The sequence below is a fragment of the Rhinolophus sinicus genome, chromosome 1 (assembly GCF_057876585.1).
Source record: "Rhinolophus sinicus isolate RSI-liver-muscle chromosome 1, RSI-T2T, whole genome shotgun sequence".
Taxonomy (NCBI): Eukaryota; Metazoa; Chordata; class Mammalia; order Chiroptera; family Rhinolophidae; genus Rhinolophus; species Rhinolophus sinicus.
In genome coordinates, this window is record NC_142501.1 from 19,836,482 (window position 1) to 19,854,315 (window position 17,834).

General features: G+C 38.0%; 1 protein-coding gene across 4 annotated transcripts in view; it reads right to left on the bottom strand.

Moving 5' to 3' along the window:
- ANO4 (anoctamin 4) overlaps window positions 1-17,834 on the bottom strand; it is a 359,351-nt gene that overhangs the window by 26,525 nt on the left and 314,992 nt on the right. For all 4 annotated transcript variants that reach the window (XM_019732194.3, XM_019732195.3, XM_074326212.2 and 1 more), the window contains 5 exons: window positions 12,687-12,723; window positions 10,498-10,609; window positions 9,362-9,419; window positions 9,125-9,222; window positions 7,294-7,436 (listed from right to left, as the gene is read on the bottom strand). In XM_019732194.3, the coding sequence (XP_019587753.2) occupies window positions 7,294-7,436; window positions 9,125-9,222; window positions 9,362-9,419; window positions 10,498-10,609; window positions 12,687-12,723 (448 nt within the window). The remainder of the gene's footprint in view (window positions 1-7,293; window positions 7,437-9,124; window positions 9,223-9,361; window positions 9,420-10,497; window positions 10,610-12,686; window positions 12,724-17,834) is intronic.

A 17,834-nucleotide genomic window follows, 5' to 3' on the forward strand; every position in this document is an offset into this window, starting at 1 on the left:
AGGGGCTCCAACTTCGTTGTTCTTCATGTGTTTACCCACTTTTCCCAACACCATTTATTGAAGAGATTATCCTTTTCCCATTGGATGTTCTTGTTTCATTTGTCAAATTATTAGTTGAATATATTTGCACGGGTTTAATTCTGGGCTCTATATTCTGTTCAATTTGTCTACGTGTCTATTGTTGTGCTAGTACCATAATGTTTTGATTACTATAGCTTTGTAGTATAGTTTAAAAGCAGTAAGTGTAATACCTACAGCTTTCTTCTTTTTCCTCAGGATTCAGGATTTTATTTTGGTTTCATACAAATACTAGAATTGTTTTTTCTACTTTTGTGAAGAATGACATTTGTATTTTGATGGGGATTACATTCAATCTATAGATGGTTTTAGGTAGTATAAGCATTTTAACAATATTCTTCTGATCCATAATAACAGGATGTCTTTCTGTTTGTGTCTTCTTTGATTTCTTTCAGGAAAGTCTCATAGTTTTCATTGTACAGATCTCTCACTTCCTGGATTAAATTTATTCCTAGGTATTTTATTGTTTTTGATGCTATTGTGAATAGGATAGTTCTATTTATGTCTGTTTTCAGATGTTTCCTTACTAGTGTTTCCTTACAACTGGTTTCTGTATGTTTATTTTATATGCTGCAACTTAACTGAAAGTTGATTACATCCAACAGTTTTTTGGTTGCGTCTTTAGAATCTTTCTATATACAAAATCATATCACCTGCAAATAGTGACAATTTTACTTCTTTCGTTCCTAGCTGGATGCCTTTTATTTCTTTAGCTTGCCTAATTGCGCTAGCTAGGACTACCAGTTCTATATTGTATAAAGATGGTGAGTAGGCATCCTGTCTTGTGCCTGATCTTGGATAAAAATTTTTTGACAAAAACATACAATGTAGAAAAGAAAACTTCTTCAAGAAATGGTGCTAGGAAAATTGGAAAGCCGCATGCAAAAGAATGAAACTAGACTGCTATCTGTCACCACGTACCAAAATTAACTCAAAATGAATCAAAGACCTAAACATAAGACCTGAAACAATAAATTGTATAAAAGAAAGCATAAGTATTAAACTTATGGACCTTTGGTTCGGAGAGGATTTTATGAATTTGATCTCAAAGGCAAGGGAAGTAAAATCATAAATGAATGGGAACTGTATCAAACTAAAACGCTTCTGCACAGCAAAAGAAACCATCAAAAAAACAAAGAGTTAACCAACCGAACGGGAGAAGATATTTGCAAATAATGTCTCCAATAAGGGGGTAATATCCAAAATATATAAAGAACTTGTACAACTCAACAACAACAAAAATAAACAATCCAATTAAAAAATGTGCAGAGAACCTGAACAGACACTTCTCCCAAAAAGGCATACAAATAGCCAACAGATAGATGAAAAAATGCTCAACTTCACTAGCTATTAGGGAAATGCAAATCAAAACACAATGACAGATCTCACTTATATGTGGAATCTAAAGAAAAGAATAAATGAATGAACTAATCAGAAATAGTTTCAGAGACATAGAGGAAAAACTAAGGGTTGCTAGATGGGAGAGCGGGTGGGAATAAGTGGGATGGTGAGGGGATTATAAAGCACAGTCAGTAACCACAGGATTGCCACGGGGTTATGCATTTGGGGACTGTAATCAATAATGTTGTAAAGCTTTTGTTGGGTATCCGATGGACACTTGTCTCATTAGGGAGACCACCTCAGGGATGATGTAGATGCCTGATTACTTCACTGTACATCTGAAGCTGAAGCTGAACAATAATGAAGGTCAACTACAAGTTTATATATTATGTATATAGCTACAAGAAGCGGAGTACAGCATTAGGAATGTAGACAGTGGAAATGTAATGGCTGTGTACAATGTCAGAGGGATAGTGGATGGGGAGGGGGTTTGACACTGTGTGAGGGATATACATGATAAATGTCTAACTATTACATTGTTTTGTGCACCTGAAACTAATTTAAAAAAACACAATGACATACCACCCCACACTTGTGAAAATGGCTATCATCAATAAGACATGTAATAACAAGTGTTGGAGAGGCTGTGGAGAAAAAGGAACCCTCATACACTGCTAGTGGGAATGTAAATTGGTACAGCCACCATGGAAAACAGTATGGAAGTTCCTCAAAAAATTAGAGTAGAATTATAATATGACTCAGCAATCTCTCCTCTGGACATGTACCCCAAAAATCTGAAAACATTTATCCATAAAGATATATGTACCACTATGTTCACTGCAGCATTACTTACGGTGGCCAAGACATGGAAACAACCAAAGTGTCCTTAGATAGATGATTAGATAAAGAAGATGTGGTACATATACACAATGGAATATTACTCAGCTATAAGATGAAATACTGTCATTTATGACAACATGGATGGATCTCGAGATTATTATGCTAAGCAAAATAAGTGAGAAAAAGTCAAGAACTGTATGACTTCACTTATATGTAGGATATAACACTGAAAATTACAAAGGAACAAGACAAAGAAAGAAACAAAAACTCATAGACACAGACAATAGTTTAGTGGTTACCAGAGGGTGAGGGGGGAGGTGGGCTGGTAGAAGAAGGAAAAGGGGGTCAAATATATGGTGATGGAAGGAGAACTGACTCTGGGTGGTGAGCACAGAATGTGATATATAGATGATGTATTATAGAAATGTGCACTTGAAACCTATATAATTTTACTAACCAATGTCACCCCAATAAATTTAATAAATAAAATCAAATTGAAAACAGAACTACCATATGACCCAGCAATTCCACTTCTGGGTATTTATCTGAAGAAATCCAAAACACTAATTCAAAGGATATATGCACCCTATGTTCACTGCAGCATCATTTACGATAGCCAAGAGATGGAAGCACCGTAAGTGACCACTGATAGACGATTAGATAAAGAAGAGGTGGTACACATACACAATGGAATAAAAAGAATGAAATCTTCCCGTTTGCGACATGGACGGACCGAGAGGGTATTATGCTAAGTGAAATAAGTCAGACAGATAAAGGCAAATACCATATGATTTCACATATGTGGAACCTAAAAAACAAATAAAATAGAAACAAACTCAGAGATACAGAGAACAAACTGATGGTTGCCAGAATGGAAGGGGCTTGGAGGTTGGATAAAAAAGGTGAAAGAGACTAAGAAGTACAATTTGCAAGTTATAAAAATCATCACGGGGATGTAAAGTATAGCCTAGAGAATATAGTCAATAATATTGTAATAACTATGTATGGTGTTAAATGGGTACTAGACTTACCAGGGGGATCACTTCATAAGGTATATAAATGTCTAATCACTATGTTCTACACCTGAATCTAATATAATATTGTATGTCACTATAACTAAAAAATAAATTTAAAAAATTCAATGAGAAAAGATTATCGTAATAGAAAAATGCAACAGGAAATTCATGGAAAGGAAAATATAACTGGTCGATAAATATGTGCACAGACAACCACATTAAAACAATGTGTTATCGTTAATAAAAAAGATATGTACAAAAATACAGCTAACATCACATTTAATGGTAACATACTGAACACTTTTACTCTTAGGTCAGGACAAGGAAGTCCAATGTCATCAATTTTAGTCAGCATTATATGGAAGGTCCTAGTGTAATTAGGTAAGAACAACAAAAAAGGTGTAATAATTAGAAAGAAAAATACAAAATTATCATTATTTGTCGATGACTGATATGTAGACAGAAAATCTCAAAAAATATAGAAACAATTATAATTGATATTAGACTTCAGCAAATTTGTGTGCTAAAAAGGGCAATATACAAAACCTATTATATTTCTGTACACTATCAACAAAACATTAGAAATAATACTGTAAGAACAACATCACATTCAATTGCACTAAAATTCATAAAGTGCCTAGGACTAAATCTAACTACAGTTGTACAAAATTGGTATACTAAAATCTATTTAAAAATCGCTGAGAAAAATGTAAAAAGAAATAAATGCAGAGATATATAATATTGATAGATTAGAAAAAAAACTAAATTCTCCCCAAATTGATTTAGGGGTTCAATTGAATCCCAACCAGTATTTCAGGAAGATTTTTGTATAAATTAGATATCTGATCCTTAAGTTATATGGAACCCCTTGAAGAATAAAGTTGACACTTCTGTTTACTTAAATACACCTCAAGAGAATGGGAAAGCAAGCCACCAACCAGGAAAGGTTATTTGATTTGCACCATATATATCTGACAAAGGACTCATATCCAGAATGTGTGAAAAACTTCTATAAATCACTAAGGAAAAGGAACAACAAAACCATGGGCTTGAATGGGAATTTACACGAGAGGATATCCAAATCACCAGAAGCATATGAAAAGGTACTCAGCATCATTAGTTGCCATGAAACTTCAAATTAAAACCATGATACAATACTACTAGATACCAACCAGGATGGCTAAAATTTTAAAAAGGCTGACACTATGAAGTTTTCATGAGTATGTGGAAAGCTTATGCTGCCAGTTGGAGTGTAAATTGATACAACCCAGTTTTGAGAACTGTTTGCACGTGTCTGCTGAACATCAACAAGTGCACGTCTATGACCTCGAACTATATTCCTACATAAGTTCCCTTCAGAAATCTGTACATACACTGAACAAAATACATGGAGCAAAATGTTCATAGCTGCATTATTCTGCGTTATTTGTAAGAGCCCATACCTAGCAACAATCCATGTGTCTATCAGAATGGATGGATAAATAATGGGTGCATTCCCATTTTCAGGAGATTAGAAGATCTGCAAACTCACATAGTTAACTCTTGGCACACTGAGGCCAGCAGGCCCACAGGTAAACTGACCTTTGTTCAACTCCAGCTGGACACAGGCTTTGTTCCTATTAAAATGCATCTGTCTAGCACATTAATCCTTAGCAGTTGTTAGAAGTACAATTCATGGTATGGGAGAGGTTTGAGGGATTGGCAGGAGGTTGCTGTGGGGGGCAGAGGAAAAAGTTGGGGAGTGTCTGGGGGTGGAAATGTAAAAAAATATGAGTAAGGAAAGATGGGAGTAGGTATCAAAGACAAACTATGCCTGTTTCATAATTTTGCGTCAGGTACACATTCTAGGAATACTGCACAGCAATGAATCTGAAGATCTACTACTTGTGACAACATGGAAGAATCTTATAAACATCATATGGAATGAAAGAAGTCATTTCCAAGAGAGTATGTATTATACAATTCCATATATAGGTGATCAAAAAAGGCAAGATTACTGTATGGTGTTAAAGGTCAGGAAAGTGGTTGGGGAGGGTATTATGATGGGGCTAGAAGACAAAGGGGTCTTATACTGATACTGATAATATTGTTTCTTTTTTATGCTAATTTTTATGTTAATTTATTTTTAAAATATAATTATTTGTAAGTTTATTGGGGTGACAACTGTTAGTAAAGTTACATAGATTTCAGGTGTACAATTCTGTAATATTCTGTTTCTTGATCTAGCTCACAGGATGGCAAACATTTTCTGTCAAGAGCCAGACAATAAATATTTCAAGCTTTTCAAGCTAGATAGTTTCTGTCACAACTACACAACTCTGCTGTTGTAATGCAACAGCAACTATAGATAGTATGTAAATAAATGGGTTTTTCTCTGTACCAATAAAACGTTATTCATAAAAACAGGCAGTGGACTAGATAGGGCCTGCGGGCAGTAGTTTGCCAACCCCTCACCTACCTATACAGGTTGGGTACATTTGTGCGTAAATTTGTGAAAATTCATTGATCTGTACGGTTATGATTTATATACTTTTCTCACTATATATTATACTTCCATTAATAAATTTTTAAAAATATAACAAAGCAGAAAGTCATTAAGAAATAACAAAACAGCAAGAATGGAAGAAAGCAGTTAGAATTCACTGAGACTTGTTTCTTGCTGCAAAGACACTACAGTATTTGACGCACTCCACTTCTAGCCCCATAAAAGCTTCACTGCCAGCACTCAATATACCAACATTATTTGTTCATTTCCTTCTTTATGGGAGAAGAGTCCATAAGAGACCTCCATGTGGTTAGTTCTCATTTATTAAGTTTGACTATTAATGCCCAAATTGATTTCTTCTCCAAGTTATATAATTCTGCCATTTTAGAATTGAAACTCTAGAAACATCAGTAGGTATTTAGGACATAAGCAATCTAAGAAACATTAAGCATCAATTCTACTTCTCCTTTAATTTTCATATTTGCCCAGAAAGAACTGCTTCTTTCAGAAGTAATGCATCTCGCCCATCCCTACCCCACTTTCACCCAATGTTATAAAACTTAAACATAATTAAGGAAAAACAAAAAAACTATACATGCTCAATATATCTGCTAAGGGGTTTTGTTAGCTTTTCTCCCTTGGGAGGTAAGAAGAATAGAAAAATAATAATGTTATAAGATACCATGCGCCAGGTACAAACTATGAGCTGGGCATTGTCCTAAGCCCTTTCCACGCATTAACTCATTTGATCCACACACAGACCCTATGAAGTGGTTACTCTTATCATCTCCACTTTAGAAATGAGGAAATTGAGACAAAGAACGACTAGGTAATTGCCCAAGCTTTCACAGTTAATAAGTTACAGGGCTGGAATTTGAACCCAAGCAATCTGTTTCCAAATCCCATGCTCTTAGTTACATGCTAAGATAAAAAGATTACAGAGAAATCTGATTCCTTACAGTGTAGCATAGCTTAAGCATTCCTAGCTTTCTGTCAACCCCCTCCAAGAAAAAAAACAACCGTCCCCACTATACCCCCTACCGATTCATATTACAGCATCTTATGAAACTTTATTACACTTACTCTTTATATCTCTGGCTTCCCCCACTAGCCTATGCATTCTTTGAAAGCTAGGACTGTGTCCTATTTCTTCTTATATCTCTAGTGCCAACTGTAGTATCTGCCTGGACATAATGTGGCTCAACAGATGTCTGCTGAATGGATCAATCAAGTCATGAGTGATAACTCCTTTGTCTTTGGTTCATCAAATTTTCCAACTCAGTTTTGTTTTCTGGTGATTTATTACAAGGGACAGAACACAATGTCATGATGAGTTTGATGTGACTACAGGCTTTTGGCACCATCTCTATGCATTGAGCTTCTTAAAGCAAGACACTGCTTCCTTTGCATTTAGCTCAAAAATCTGTGCGCATTGATAGCCTAGATGATAACTGATGTACGCGTAGCCGAATGTAGCTAGAGATCTAGAATTTGCATTTATGAAACATAGGATAAAGTAAAATATTTCCATACTCATTTCTAAGTATTCATCAAAGAGTCCGTAGGCGTTCATTGGCTGGAGGTTGTAGTCCTTTTCCCATTGTGGGAAACTTATTTTCCTGTCGGGCCCATGTTCTTGCCGTAATTTTCTTCTAGTCCACCAATTCTGAATTAACCTGCAAGACAAGACCCATTGATTTAAAAAATACATACAACTGTTCATAAGACTTAAGTAGTAAGAATCAGAGGGAGTTCGAACATAGAATCATAGTGTAGAAAACAAAAACAAAAACAGGACAGGCTGCCAAGGAAATAAAGCCTTGGAGTAGGAAGAAAAATCACAATGGAGGCTATACTTCAAGTATTTGTACTTCCAAGTGAACAGAATGATGGAGGAACTTATTTTAATCATTCACGGAACTGTCTCATGTTCAGTGCTGCCTAGAAGGGCTGGGTAGAGGGCTGAGAACATCCATAAACCAACCCCTCCAGGACAGAGGCAATACTCAGATGTGTGAGAAGAGGAAGATGTGACCGATAAGGCTTAAATTAGGGCGAACGAGCAGTCTTCCCACGTGGGTGCTGAGCTGCGTATTCTGACTTGGGGGTGCCAAGAAGACTTGCAAACCCACAAAATGCTTCCTCTCTTGACTGAAGCCAGCAGTCCCACAACTGGACATGGAACAGAGTTGAGGAAATGGGGGGGTGAGGGCGGGTGGGGAGAGATCTGTGTGCTATAGGGGATAAGGGAAAAGTTGAAGGGCTTCTGGCAGTAGAAATGCCAAAAAACAAAACAAACGTGAAATGAAGGCAATAAGGGGATAGTTATTAAAGACAAACTCTGCCTACTTCACAGTTTTGCTCTGTGTTCATATTACTAGAAGATAAAAGATAGCTCCCTTGATGGCTAATGACATTTTGCTAAGTTATGGTTTATACTTTAGAGTAGAATATAATGCTTCTACTTTTTAAATTTTATGCTTTAAAAAGTTCTGTAGAAAACATCAAACACTTGGAATGAGTTTTCTAAGAATAAATCTAAGAAGAGAAAATTACTGGTATTGGTTCTGACAGGAAGCTAAGTGATGAATTTTCAAAGTGAAGCAAGTTGCAGCTAATTTTTCTGGCTGAGTGGTCCTCCCTGAAACCCAAAGTTCTCTATGGAGACACCAAGCTGACATGGAAACTAGTAGGTGTGGAATTAAAACAGAAATAGAAGTGTTGCTGATTTCCGTCTCTTTAAATCTTAACAGACCAGAGGTGAGCAAACCCAGCAGATTTCAAGGTGGTCCTTACACCGGTGATGCAAGTTTTTGCCCACTGTCAACAACATAAACTATTATGATAACATTTTTACTGGTTATGTTGACTTAGAAATACTATGGTTTCTTTTCTGAATCCCTACATTTTCTCCTTTCCTTAAGTTTCTTTTCGGCACAGTCTGAATTTAAGGTAGTTAAAAAAAAATGACCATTCCTGATTTATCTCAGGGATGTTGGAGCAGAGATTTAGTTAATGTGTCACAGAGATTTGCAAAGCTGGAGCTTAAAGGGTCAGAGACATCATTTAAAGCAGCTTGAACGCAAGTATCCAATATTTAGGGGCCTGGTATACCTTTATTTCCCCGGTATACTTCTTATAGACTATTCACCTTTGTTCCTGTGACTTGTGCTAAGTCTTCCAAAAGAGCCCACGCTTATTACTTTCATGAGTGTCCTTGAATATTTGAGCATGAACATTGTTAGCTCCGGGTACATGCACTGGCTTAGCTGCTGAGTCTGCATTGCTTATCTTACTTGCCACACCTAGAAAAGCCAACAACGAGCAGTGCTGCCTCTCCACTACAGATATCAAAGGTACTTACGGGTAGCCAAGTTCCATGAAATTATTCCAGGTCTGCTTTAGCACCATTATAATACCCATTTGCATACAGAGATCAATAAGGCATCCACTAGGGTGGCACTGCGAGGTAAGCAAACACAGAAATTCAAGAATCAGTGGAGAGGAAGAAAGGGTGCCTGGTTTCTAGTCTGTACGAAGTTGCCCTAAGGCTGTTTAATACAAGTTTGGAGGAAACAAGGAATGATGGGAGAATACAGACCTCTTCTAGTCTCCACCTGTTTATCAGCCTCAAGTAGGCACCTGGGTGTCCTGTAAATCTTCAACACACACAGAAAAACAAACCATTAGCATCCTATAAGTCGAAGCTTTCAGTGAATATTACATTCAGATTAGCACATCTTCCAGTGAAAATTACTGGTACATTGCAATTATTTGCAATAATTATCAAAGGGGATAGTTATCAAAGACAAACTGCCTACTTCACAATTTTGCTCTATGTCCATATTACTAGAAGATAAAAGACAGCTCCCTTGATGGCTATGACATCAGGTCTGAGAATTAGGAAACTCTGTGGAGCTGTCATAACTGCAGCTTTTGGAATTCTTGTGGCGCTGTCTCTTTGGCCTTTCTATCTGGCTGCAGACCACAGAGGCCAGTTGCTTGCTGTGACTTAAACATTTTCTGCTGAATACCAAGGGCTCCGGCCTGTGGAAGCAGCAGGTTGGTTTGAAACATATCCTGATCTTTTTGAATAATAGCAATGACTTTTTTTTTTTTTTAATTAAACTATTTGACTAGAATTCCATGCTAAATACTGAAGAGAAGCTGCTGTATCCATCTGACCAAAACCCAATCCTTGGCCTATCCCTGGTTCTCCTCTGCTCTGAAACACTTCCTGGAGGAATGGAATTCATGGGCCACGACCACTAAACATGGGATCCTTTCCAAATCCTCGTAACTGCTGCATTCAGAGGTTACCAGGTCTGCACTGGCATCCTAGGTCAGCCCCCTTTTCAGTCTGATGTCCTTCCCTCTTCTGTGAAGTCAGGGATCTAGGACATGTTGAGGCCACTCTCCACCCCCCCCACCCCCCCGCCATGCCAGCTGCTCATGCAGGTGTGAGATCCCGGGGGGCCTGGTTCAGGTGCAGATGGAGTCCACATCCTTCACATGTATAGATGATTTTCCTCCACTTACCTCTTAGCAAGAAAAGGTGTACAGATACTCTAGACCATTTCCTGAGATGGGAGTGGGAAGGGAAAGGAGGAGACTGAGCTTCTCCTTTTACACTTTGTATAAATCACTCTAAAGGAGGGACTTCTCTGTCCCCTCTAGTCAGTGACCTTTGAGCATTCTGTCCTCAGCCTGGGGAGTGAGGAGACATAGGGTTCTTACCTTCCGAGGAAGAACGCGATGTAAAACGTGGAGCTGTTCAGATTGACAAATTGAAAAAGAAACATTTTCAGGGTGAAGCTGTTCTCCCACTCGGACTCTGTGCGAGGCTGTTCTGTGGATAAATGGGGAACCGAGTTTGAAAGGCTGCATCTGATCCCCTCTCAGCTGCCTCTGTCCCGCTCCCCATACACACAGGGTGGGAACAGAGGCCTCCTCAGGAGGTTGCAGGAGAGCCCAGTTTGCCTATAGATGGCTGAGGTAAGTGGATCGTCCGTGGGAACCTCAGGCTTGTAGACCAGCCCCGACAAGGGTTTGGTGGGAAGCGACTACTGACTTGTCTGCGGGGACAGAATATCCAGTTGGTTCCACCATTACAGGATGTCCAGAGAGTCTGCAGTACAGACAGCTAGGCTGCAGGGGCCTCATTCCCCGTGCTGGCTCCCAGCAGGAGTCTCTCCTTTGGCTCTTTGTTTCTGCCTGTGGGTAGGGCTGTGTGTGGGGTCAGGTCTCCTCCCAACTGCTAATAATTCCTCAGTGAAATACCAGGTGCTACTAAGTGAGAGGGAGTCAGAGTCGCATCTCAGAATGTCACCAGTATTTGACTCCTTTACCAGTCACCCTCGGCCACCATTTTTCATTCTCGTGGACAAATGCCAAGGAGATGACTCGGCTTTAAGAGCTTTTACTGTGTATCACCATCTGTGTCTCACAATTTCCTGACCTCAGTCAGGAACGGATCCTTCTATTTCAACTTCTGTAAAGCAAATCCTCTTTGGATGTTGTGATATGAACCAAAATACAGACCAAACCTCCAACTTGACAAGTCAAATGCACTCATCCTTCCCCAAGATCTGTGTCTTCACCCCAAACAATGTCAAAGAAAATGTATTTAATGCAACAGCACTTTTTCTGTTTCTACATTCCCTGAGCTTCTAATTGCTCGTTTACCATTTCAATCCATCAATTCCTTTTCCACAAATTATAATACAACTCAAAATGTTTCCTGGGAGCATATCAGAGAAGGGAGGGGAGGAAGAAAGAGAATCTGATTTAAAACAGCTTATATATCCATTTCAGAACAAGGCTGCACTGCTGTTAAGGGAAGAAAAGGAAGAGGATGCTTAAAGGGTTTTAGGTTTATGTCACTTCTGCTACCGAGCTCCTGGTTACATAGGAAGATCTTCCAGTTGTCAGCCAGGTGGGTGGGTTCCCAGGTGTCCCAATCATGGATGAACCATGGCTGTATCTCCACTGGCATCTTTGCCAGCCTGGATCAAGGCACCACTTGGCACAGTCTACCAATGCACAATTACCTCTTCTATGGACCTAAACCTCGTTCTATCTATTTTGCAAGGGATGGTAGTGATGGAAGATTTCAATAACATTAAAGGAGATACGCCAAGTGCCTAGCTCTGTATCTGGCACACAGAAGGACTCAATAAATAGCACCCTGCATTATAATGAATATTATAAATAAAATCACCTTTGTGACTCCCCCTGCCCCGGATAAGCTACATATTGGAATGCACTAAAACAGGTTACGTGGGAGCGTGTAATTTCCTCAACTTGCATAGAATGAAATGACTAATATCGCAACAATAAAACTGTGACACTTTCTATATCTTGAAAAGCTGGAAAATGTATGGTGTATAGCTGGCTACCAGATTATTCTAGTCAGAGAAAAGTTCTTAGGGATGACTCGTCCAGACGAATGTTATTTCAACCAATGTCGGTGATGGTTAGCCTGCCTACATTCCTGGTAGATACAGTCTTCCAAGCCACTAACTTTGCTATGGTTTTATACACCATGAAAACTTGATACATTTTTGAATACATGAAAATTGCGGGCAGTGGCAAATGAATACTTTTCTAAATGATTCTGGGCACTTTATACACATGTACTTCTGTGATGCTTTATTTTTTGTGCATTTTCCTTTTATATAAGAGAAAACGTACTTTAGATTACATTACAATTGATGTTTGTCACAGGTTTCAAAGCTTTAAGTAAAAAAGGTCCCCCAATTATTGTACATATTTAAACTGGCCTGTTGAAGGCAAAGAACAAATTGCTGCATGTAACTCAAAATAAAGGGAATATTTCTTTGCAGCAGTGTTTCAGAAATGAATCTTTGAAAAGGTACTTTCCAGACTACAATACTGTACCGTGAAATAAAAAGGGTTTGACTTACCTAAATTCGTCAGAAGAAGTGCAACTTTTTCGTAGAGCTGTAAAATAAATTTCATACATTTAACAAATGAATTGTAGATGTTCTAAAATCTGTAATTATAAGTGAAATAGGTAACCATGAGTGAAAATGATTTCCTTATCCACCCATTGCTCCAATAATGAAAATAATGTGAACAATTGTGTCCTTTCAGGGCAAGAAAGGTGCCGTGGTACAAGGCTCCATTTTACTATGTTTAAAATCTCACTTCTCATTTTGGAGTGAGTAATTCTGTGACAACAGGGCTAGCAGCCACGAATTACCAGCTTGCTGAGTGATGCTGGACAAGTCACAACATTCCTGGGCTCCACAGCCTCAATGGAAACTCTCCAAGACTGCTTGTGGTGGTAGGATTCTGTAAGCCTTCCTGTTTAGGGACTGCTGGATTTTCTGGCTTATAGCAGTCATAAATACTGACGTGATCTCACATTACTGGGAACTCCCAAGTTTATGATACTCTGCTTTTCCAGTAGTGCCCGGGATGCATTCTTAAACTAACCCATCATCTGCTAAATGGAGGGTCCTAGGAGGGAAGGAAAAGGTGTGTGTTTGTGTGTGTTTGTGCATGTGTGTATGTGTGTGCTTGTGTGTATAGAAGTGCAGAGTGTACAGTTCAGGGCCAACCCAGCTCTAGGAGAGTTCCCCAGAGAGGGTATAAACTGAGAAAAAGAACAAGTGCCTTATCAAAAATGAAAGGTGATAAATGAAAATTAAAAGGAAAACTGGTCAAATGGATTTGAATAATATGCAAATGCTGATCACATTTCGAGTAAAGTGGTGAAAATGCATTGGTTACAATTTTCCTGGCTGGAATTATAACTTTACCAGCCAGTTAACTGTAGGGCTTGGGCACGCTACCTCACCTCTTCTTCAGACCATCCTTTTTCCTTTTATATGTAGTTGAGAATGGGTATTGGACTCATCGATCTTAAGGTCCTTCTTCACTTTTGAATTATCTTTTCCAAGTTGCTAGTTACAGGAACAGGCAAAATACTCAGACTTTATGACACTAAACTTTCAGCAATGACTATGGCTTGCTATGGTAAGATATAATTAATATGGCCATAGTATCAAATTTTGTGGATAAAACCTTAGACTGTTGGAGTCCAATGTTAACAGACATTGGTATAATTTTCAATAAGAAATCCTGTGGAATAGATTAATCATAAATTTTACCTTAAAAATAAAATGGTGGTAAATAACAAATTAAGACAGATGTTTTAATCAATAGTAAAATATATTTTACTATTATAAACATATTGTATCATTAAAGTTAATTATCAAGGAAAATTAGATTTGACTGATGAAACAACCTTTCTCAAAAATACAGCGTTGGGTTACCCAGTTAATATTAACCTTTTGAAAAATAAGTGTATGGGGACAAAGTGTATAGTACCTGTGAACCCTTTATATATACACTGAAGATATACAGAGATGGACAGTGAGGCTTTGAGTGGGATACAATAGGAAAGGGCACATAAATAGGGAAACTGATGGTTGGCAACAGATTTTTAGATGAGTGGTTTCTGGGGTTTGATTTCTCATTAGGCAGGTGAGACAGAAACCATAAATGGTTTGTTCTGATGAGAGCAGTGGGAAATCTGTTTCCAAACTGCATAGTACAAATTGTGAATGTTAAAATCTGTAACTGACAGAAAGCTTTCTGATCTTAAGTACTTTTCCAAAAGAAGCTTCTAATTAAAATACTTCTAGTTTGATTTTGTTCTCCGGATCAATGCATCTGAGCATGTCTGCTGGAAGCCATATTTTGTGGTTTACTTCTTTTTGGAACAAGACATTGTGGTTTTCACTGTTTACAATATAATGAAATATCTGACTCATATTAGTGTGGGTGAATGAAAAGATGGTAATCACTTTTAGTCTCCTTCTGGGATATAATATATCCTCTGTTGACATCTTTAGCTTGCAACCATCATATTGATATGTTCTTTGGTTGCTAGTGAAGCAGCATGGAATTAAAACAGTATGACAAGTAACGAGAAAATCCATTCTATTCATTCCATCTTTGAAATATTTATTTTTTGTAGTATTTATTTTTTAAGAAAAGAAATAAAATGAAAACCAGTGAGTGCTTCTAAACCAGTCATTAAGAGGCATAATATTTTGTTAGGATCAACAATACTTTTGCAAGACAATATGAATTTTATTTTTAAAGTACACACTGAGTAAGAGAAAATACACATCCTTAAATCTAAAAGTAGGCATTCCTTATAGGTCTGCTTCTTCAGCCAGCATTGGACAATTCTAGCAAAAAGTAAGAAACAGGTATGTGATCAGAAACAATTGATATTATTTAAAAATTAGAGGCTTTAGTGAACATAAATTAAAAACCAATCTAGCTCTCAAGGTTTTTATGTTCAATTAATGAAAGTGTAGTAATGATTAATGTATAAATGATCATTATTGCAAGACCAGTATGACCAAGATTTTAAGTAGCTGAAAACAATTTATATAGCTATAAAAAACTGTGTTATTGGACCATGAAATATCTTAAATTGAGTAATTTCAGAAGTTAGTAGAGAGTTCAGTTCTAAACTGGTCAAAGCTATGTTATAGTCATTAGTTTGTCATCTGTCCTTTATGTGATATTTGCTTTTTGAGCACTTACTTTTTTTTTTTTTTTTTTTTTAGATATTCTAATGAAAATCTTTCCAAACTATATTACACACTTGGTGTCCTTCGTAATGGAACCTGCAAAGCTTCAGGGCATAAGACAGGACTGCAAATGTGAGTGCTGGGAGGGGGATGTTATCAGAGATAGCCAAGGAGGATAAAGCAATTGGTTCCTGCACAAAAAGGTGCTGATGACACTGCTTTGAGAATTCCTACATGTATATACATTTTCTTTTTCCTTTTCCTTGCCATGGCTTGCCATTTCCTGTCCTTGTCAGTATTCTTGTCTTAGTAGTAACCTTTTGTTCTAGTTTGATGTTGGCTCACAAATCAGAATACTAAAGGTATTCACATTGTATTTAAAATAAATGAAAATACACCTTAAGGGTATTCATAAAAGTAACTGTTAGCTTTATTGTGTGGACTCTGCATCATCCATTTTGGTGACCCTAAAACCCTTTGTTAGACAAAACATACAAAATGCCTCCCAGTCTAGCTCCCGGCACATAGTAGGTGCTTTGTAATGTCTGTAACTGTATATGTTTCCCACTTCCTATGCTCCCTTCTTCATTTTTAATTTACTTCCTCTTTTCTTAGCTGCATCTCGTGAAGTAGAGATTGCTGGATAAGTGCTATCCAGTTAAATGAAGTTGTTACTCTGACAACACTGGCACCTGCTCAAAATGTATGAGCAAACATATACTTATAGGCTCACTGCACGTACACAGAAATTTATGTATGATGTATAAATTAAATTTTAATCACACATCAGAGAAAAGAGATGTTAAAAAACATACGATAACCTTTCATTCCTTGCATCCTACATGGACGTAGAATCTTTCACTGCTCTGGCTGCTTGGTTAATGTCACCGTGAATCACCCCCTTCATAATCCACCTTCAGACTAGCTGAGTGGTGGAGGGGGGAGTGCCAATTTCAATCTCTACTTGACCAAGCAATTATACAGCCATCACGTCAAAATGATCAACAACTGCTCTTCTTCCATTTTTATAACGTCTGGATTTTGAAACTTTTTTTCTAAACTAATAAATTCCTGTGTATTTTAATCATAATAGTAAGAACAAATTACCCACATGTCATTAACTCAATGACTACTAGTTCACCTAAGACCCTTAAATCAACTTCTCTATTATTGGGTAGGTTGAATGCTCTTAGGAATCCCTTAGAGTTTACTGGTTACAGGATTCGGGATTGTTCAAAGAGCTGGAAATAACAATCTGAGTGGATGAGACTGTTTTGATAATAGTATTAAATTACTCGGACTTTGGAAAGCTCTTTACTAATGATGAGAGTGTTTCGGCGTTATGGCCCAGATTTATGATGAGGTATAAATGAGGGTGAGGGGAAGTATAATTAATTGAGTATCTCCAGGCTTAACATGGTGCCTGGCACTTCACGTACATTATCTTATTTATTCCCTACTGCAATCTTCTAATGTCTGTATTTTTATATATAGGTTGACCTCAGGTCTAACAGTGTCAGCCATTATCTTTTGTTCTGCAAATAATAACAATTTACTAAAAGCCTATGATGTGCCAGGCCCTGATACTGGGAAATAACAACAGTTAAAAAAAAAACCAGACAAAAGTTTCTGCCCTCATGGGCCTACATTCCAATGGAGAAGACAGATCATGAACAAAATAACTTTTTAAAAATAGCATATGAGATGGTGATAAATGCCATAGAGAAAAACAAAGCAGGCAAGGAGATAAGACATTGTCAGATGGCAGGAATAGGTTGCAATTTGAAATTGAGTGACCAGGGAAGCCATTAGAAAGTAACATGTGAACAAAAACCTGAAGAAGGTGAGGGAGCAAGCTGTGCAGACTCATTGGGGAAGAATATTCCAGGCAGAGAGAAGAACAAGTAAAAAGTCCTAGGGCGAGAGCGTGCCTGGACATCCAAGGAGCCAAGGGAAGCCAGTGAGGAGCAGGAGAATCCGGGTGAGTGGTGAGCACACAGGGTCAGAGATGTCACTGGTGCCAGATGGGGGAGCGCTTCGGAGGCCATGTAAAGACATGGACTTTTATTCTGAGCGAGAGGAAAGCCACTGGATATGTGAACAGAGTGACATGAGTTGACTTCTATGTAAGCAGCTTGCTCTGGCTGTTCTGATGAGCCTAGACTGGGGGGAGCAAATGTGGAAGCAGGGAGCCCAGTTAGGAGGGTACTGCAATAACTGAAGTGGGACTCGGATGTGTGTGAAAAGTGATCAAACTCCGGAAACATTTCGATGGTGAGAGAAACAGAGGAGTCAAGGATAAGGCCAAGGTTTTCAGCCTGAGCAGCTACAAGGGGGAGGCTGAGGGAGGAGCTGATTCTGGAAAGAAGATGGGGGGTCTGCTGGGTTTGAATGTGTTAAGTGAGGAGGGTTGAGTAGGCAGTTCAACATATGAGTTTGAGGTTCAGGGGCGACATCTGGACTGAAATAATACATCTGAAAAACACGTGAAACCAA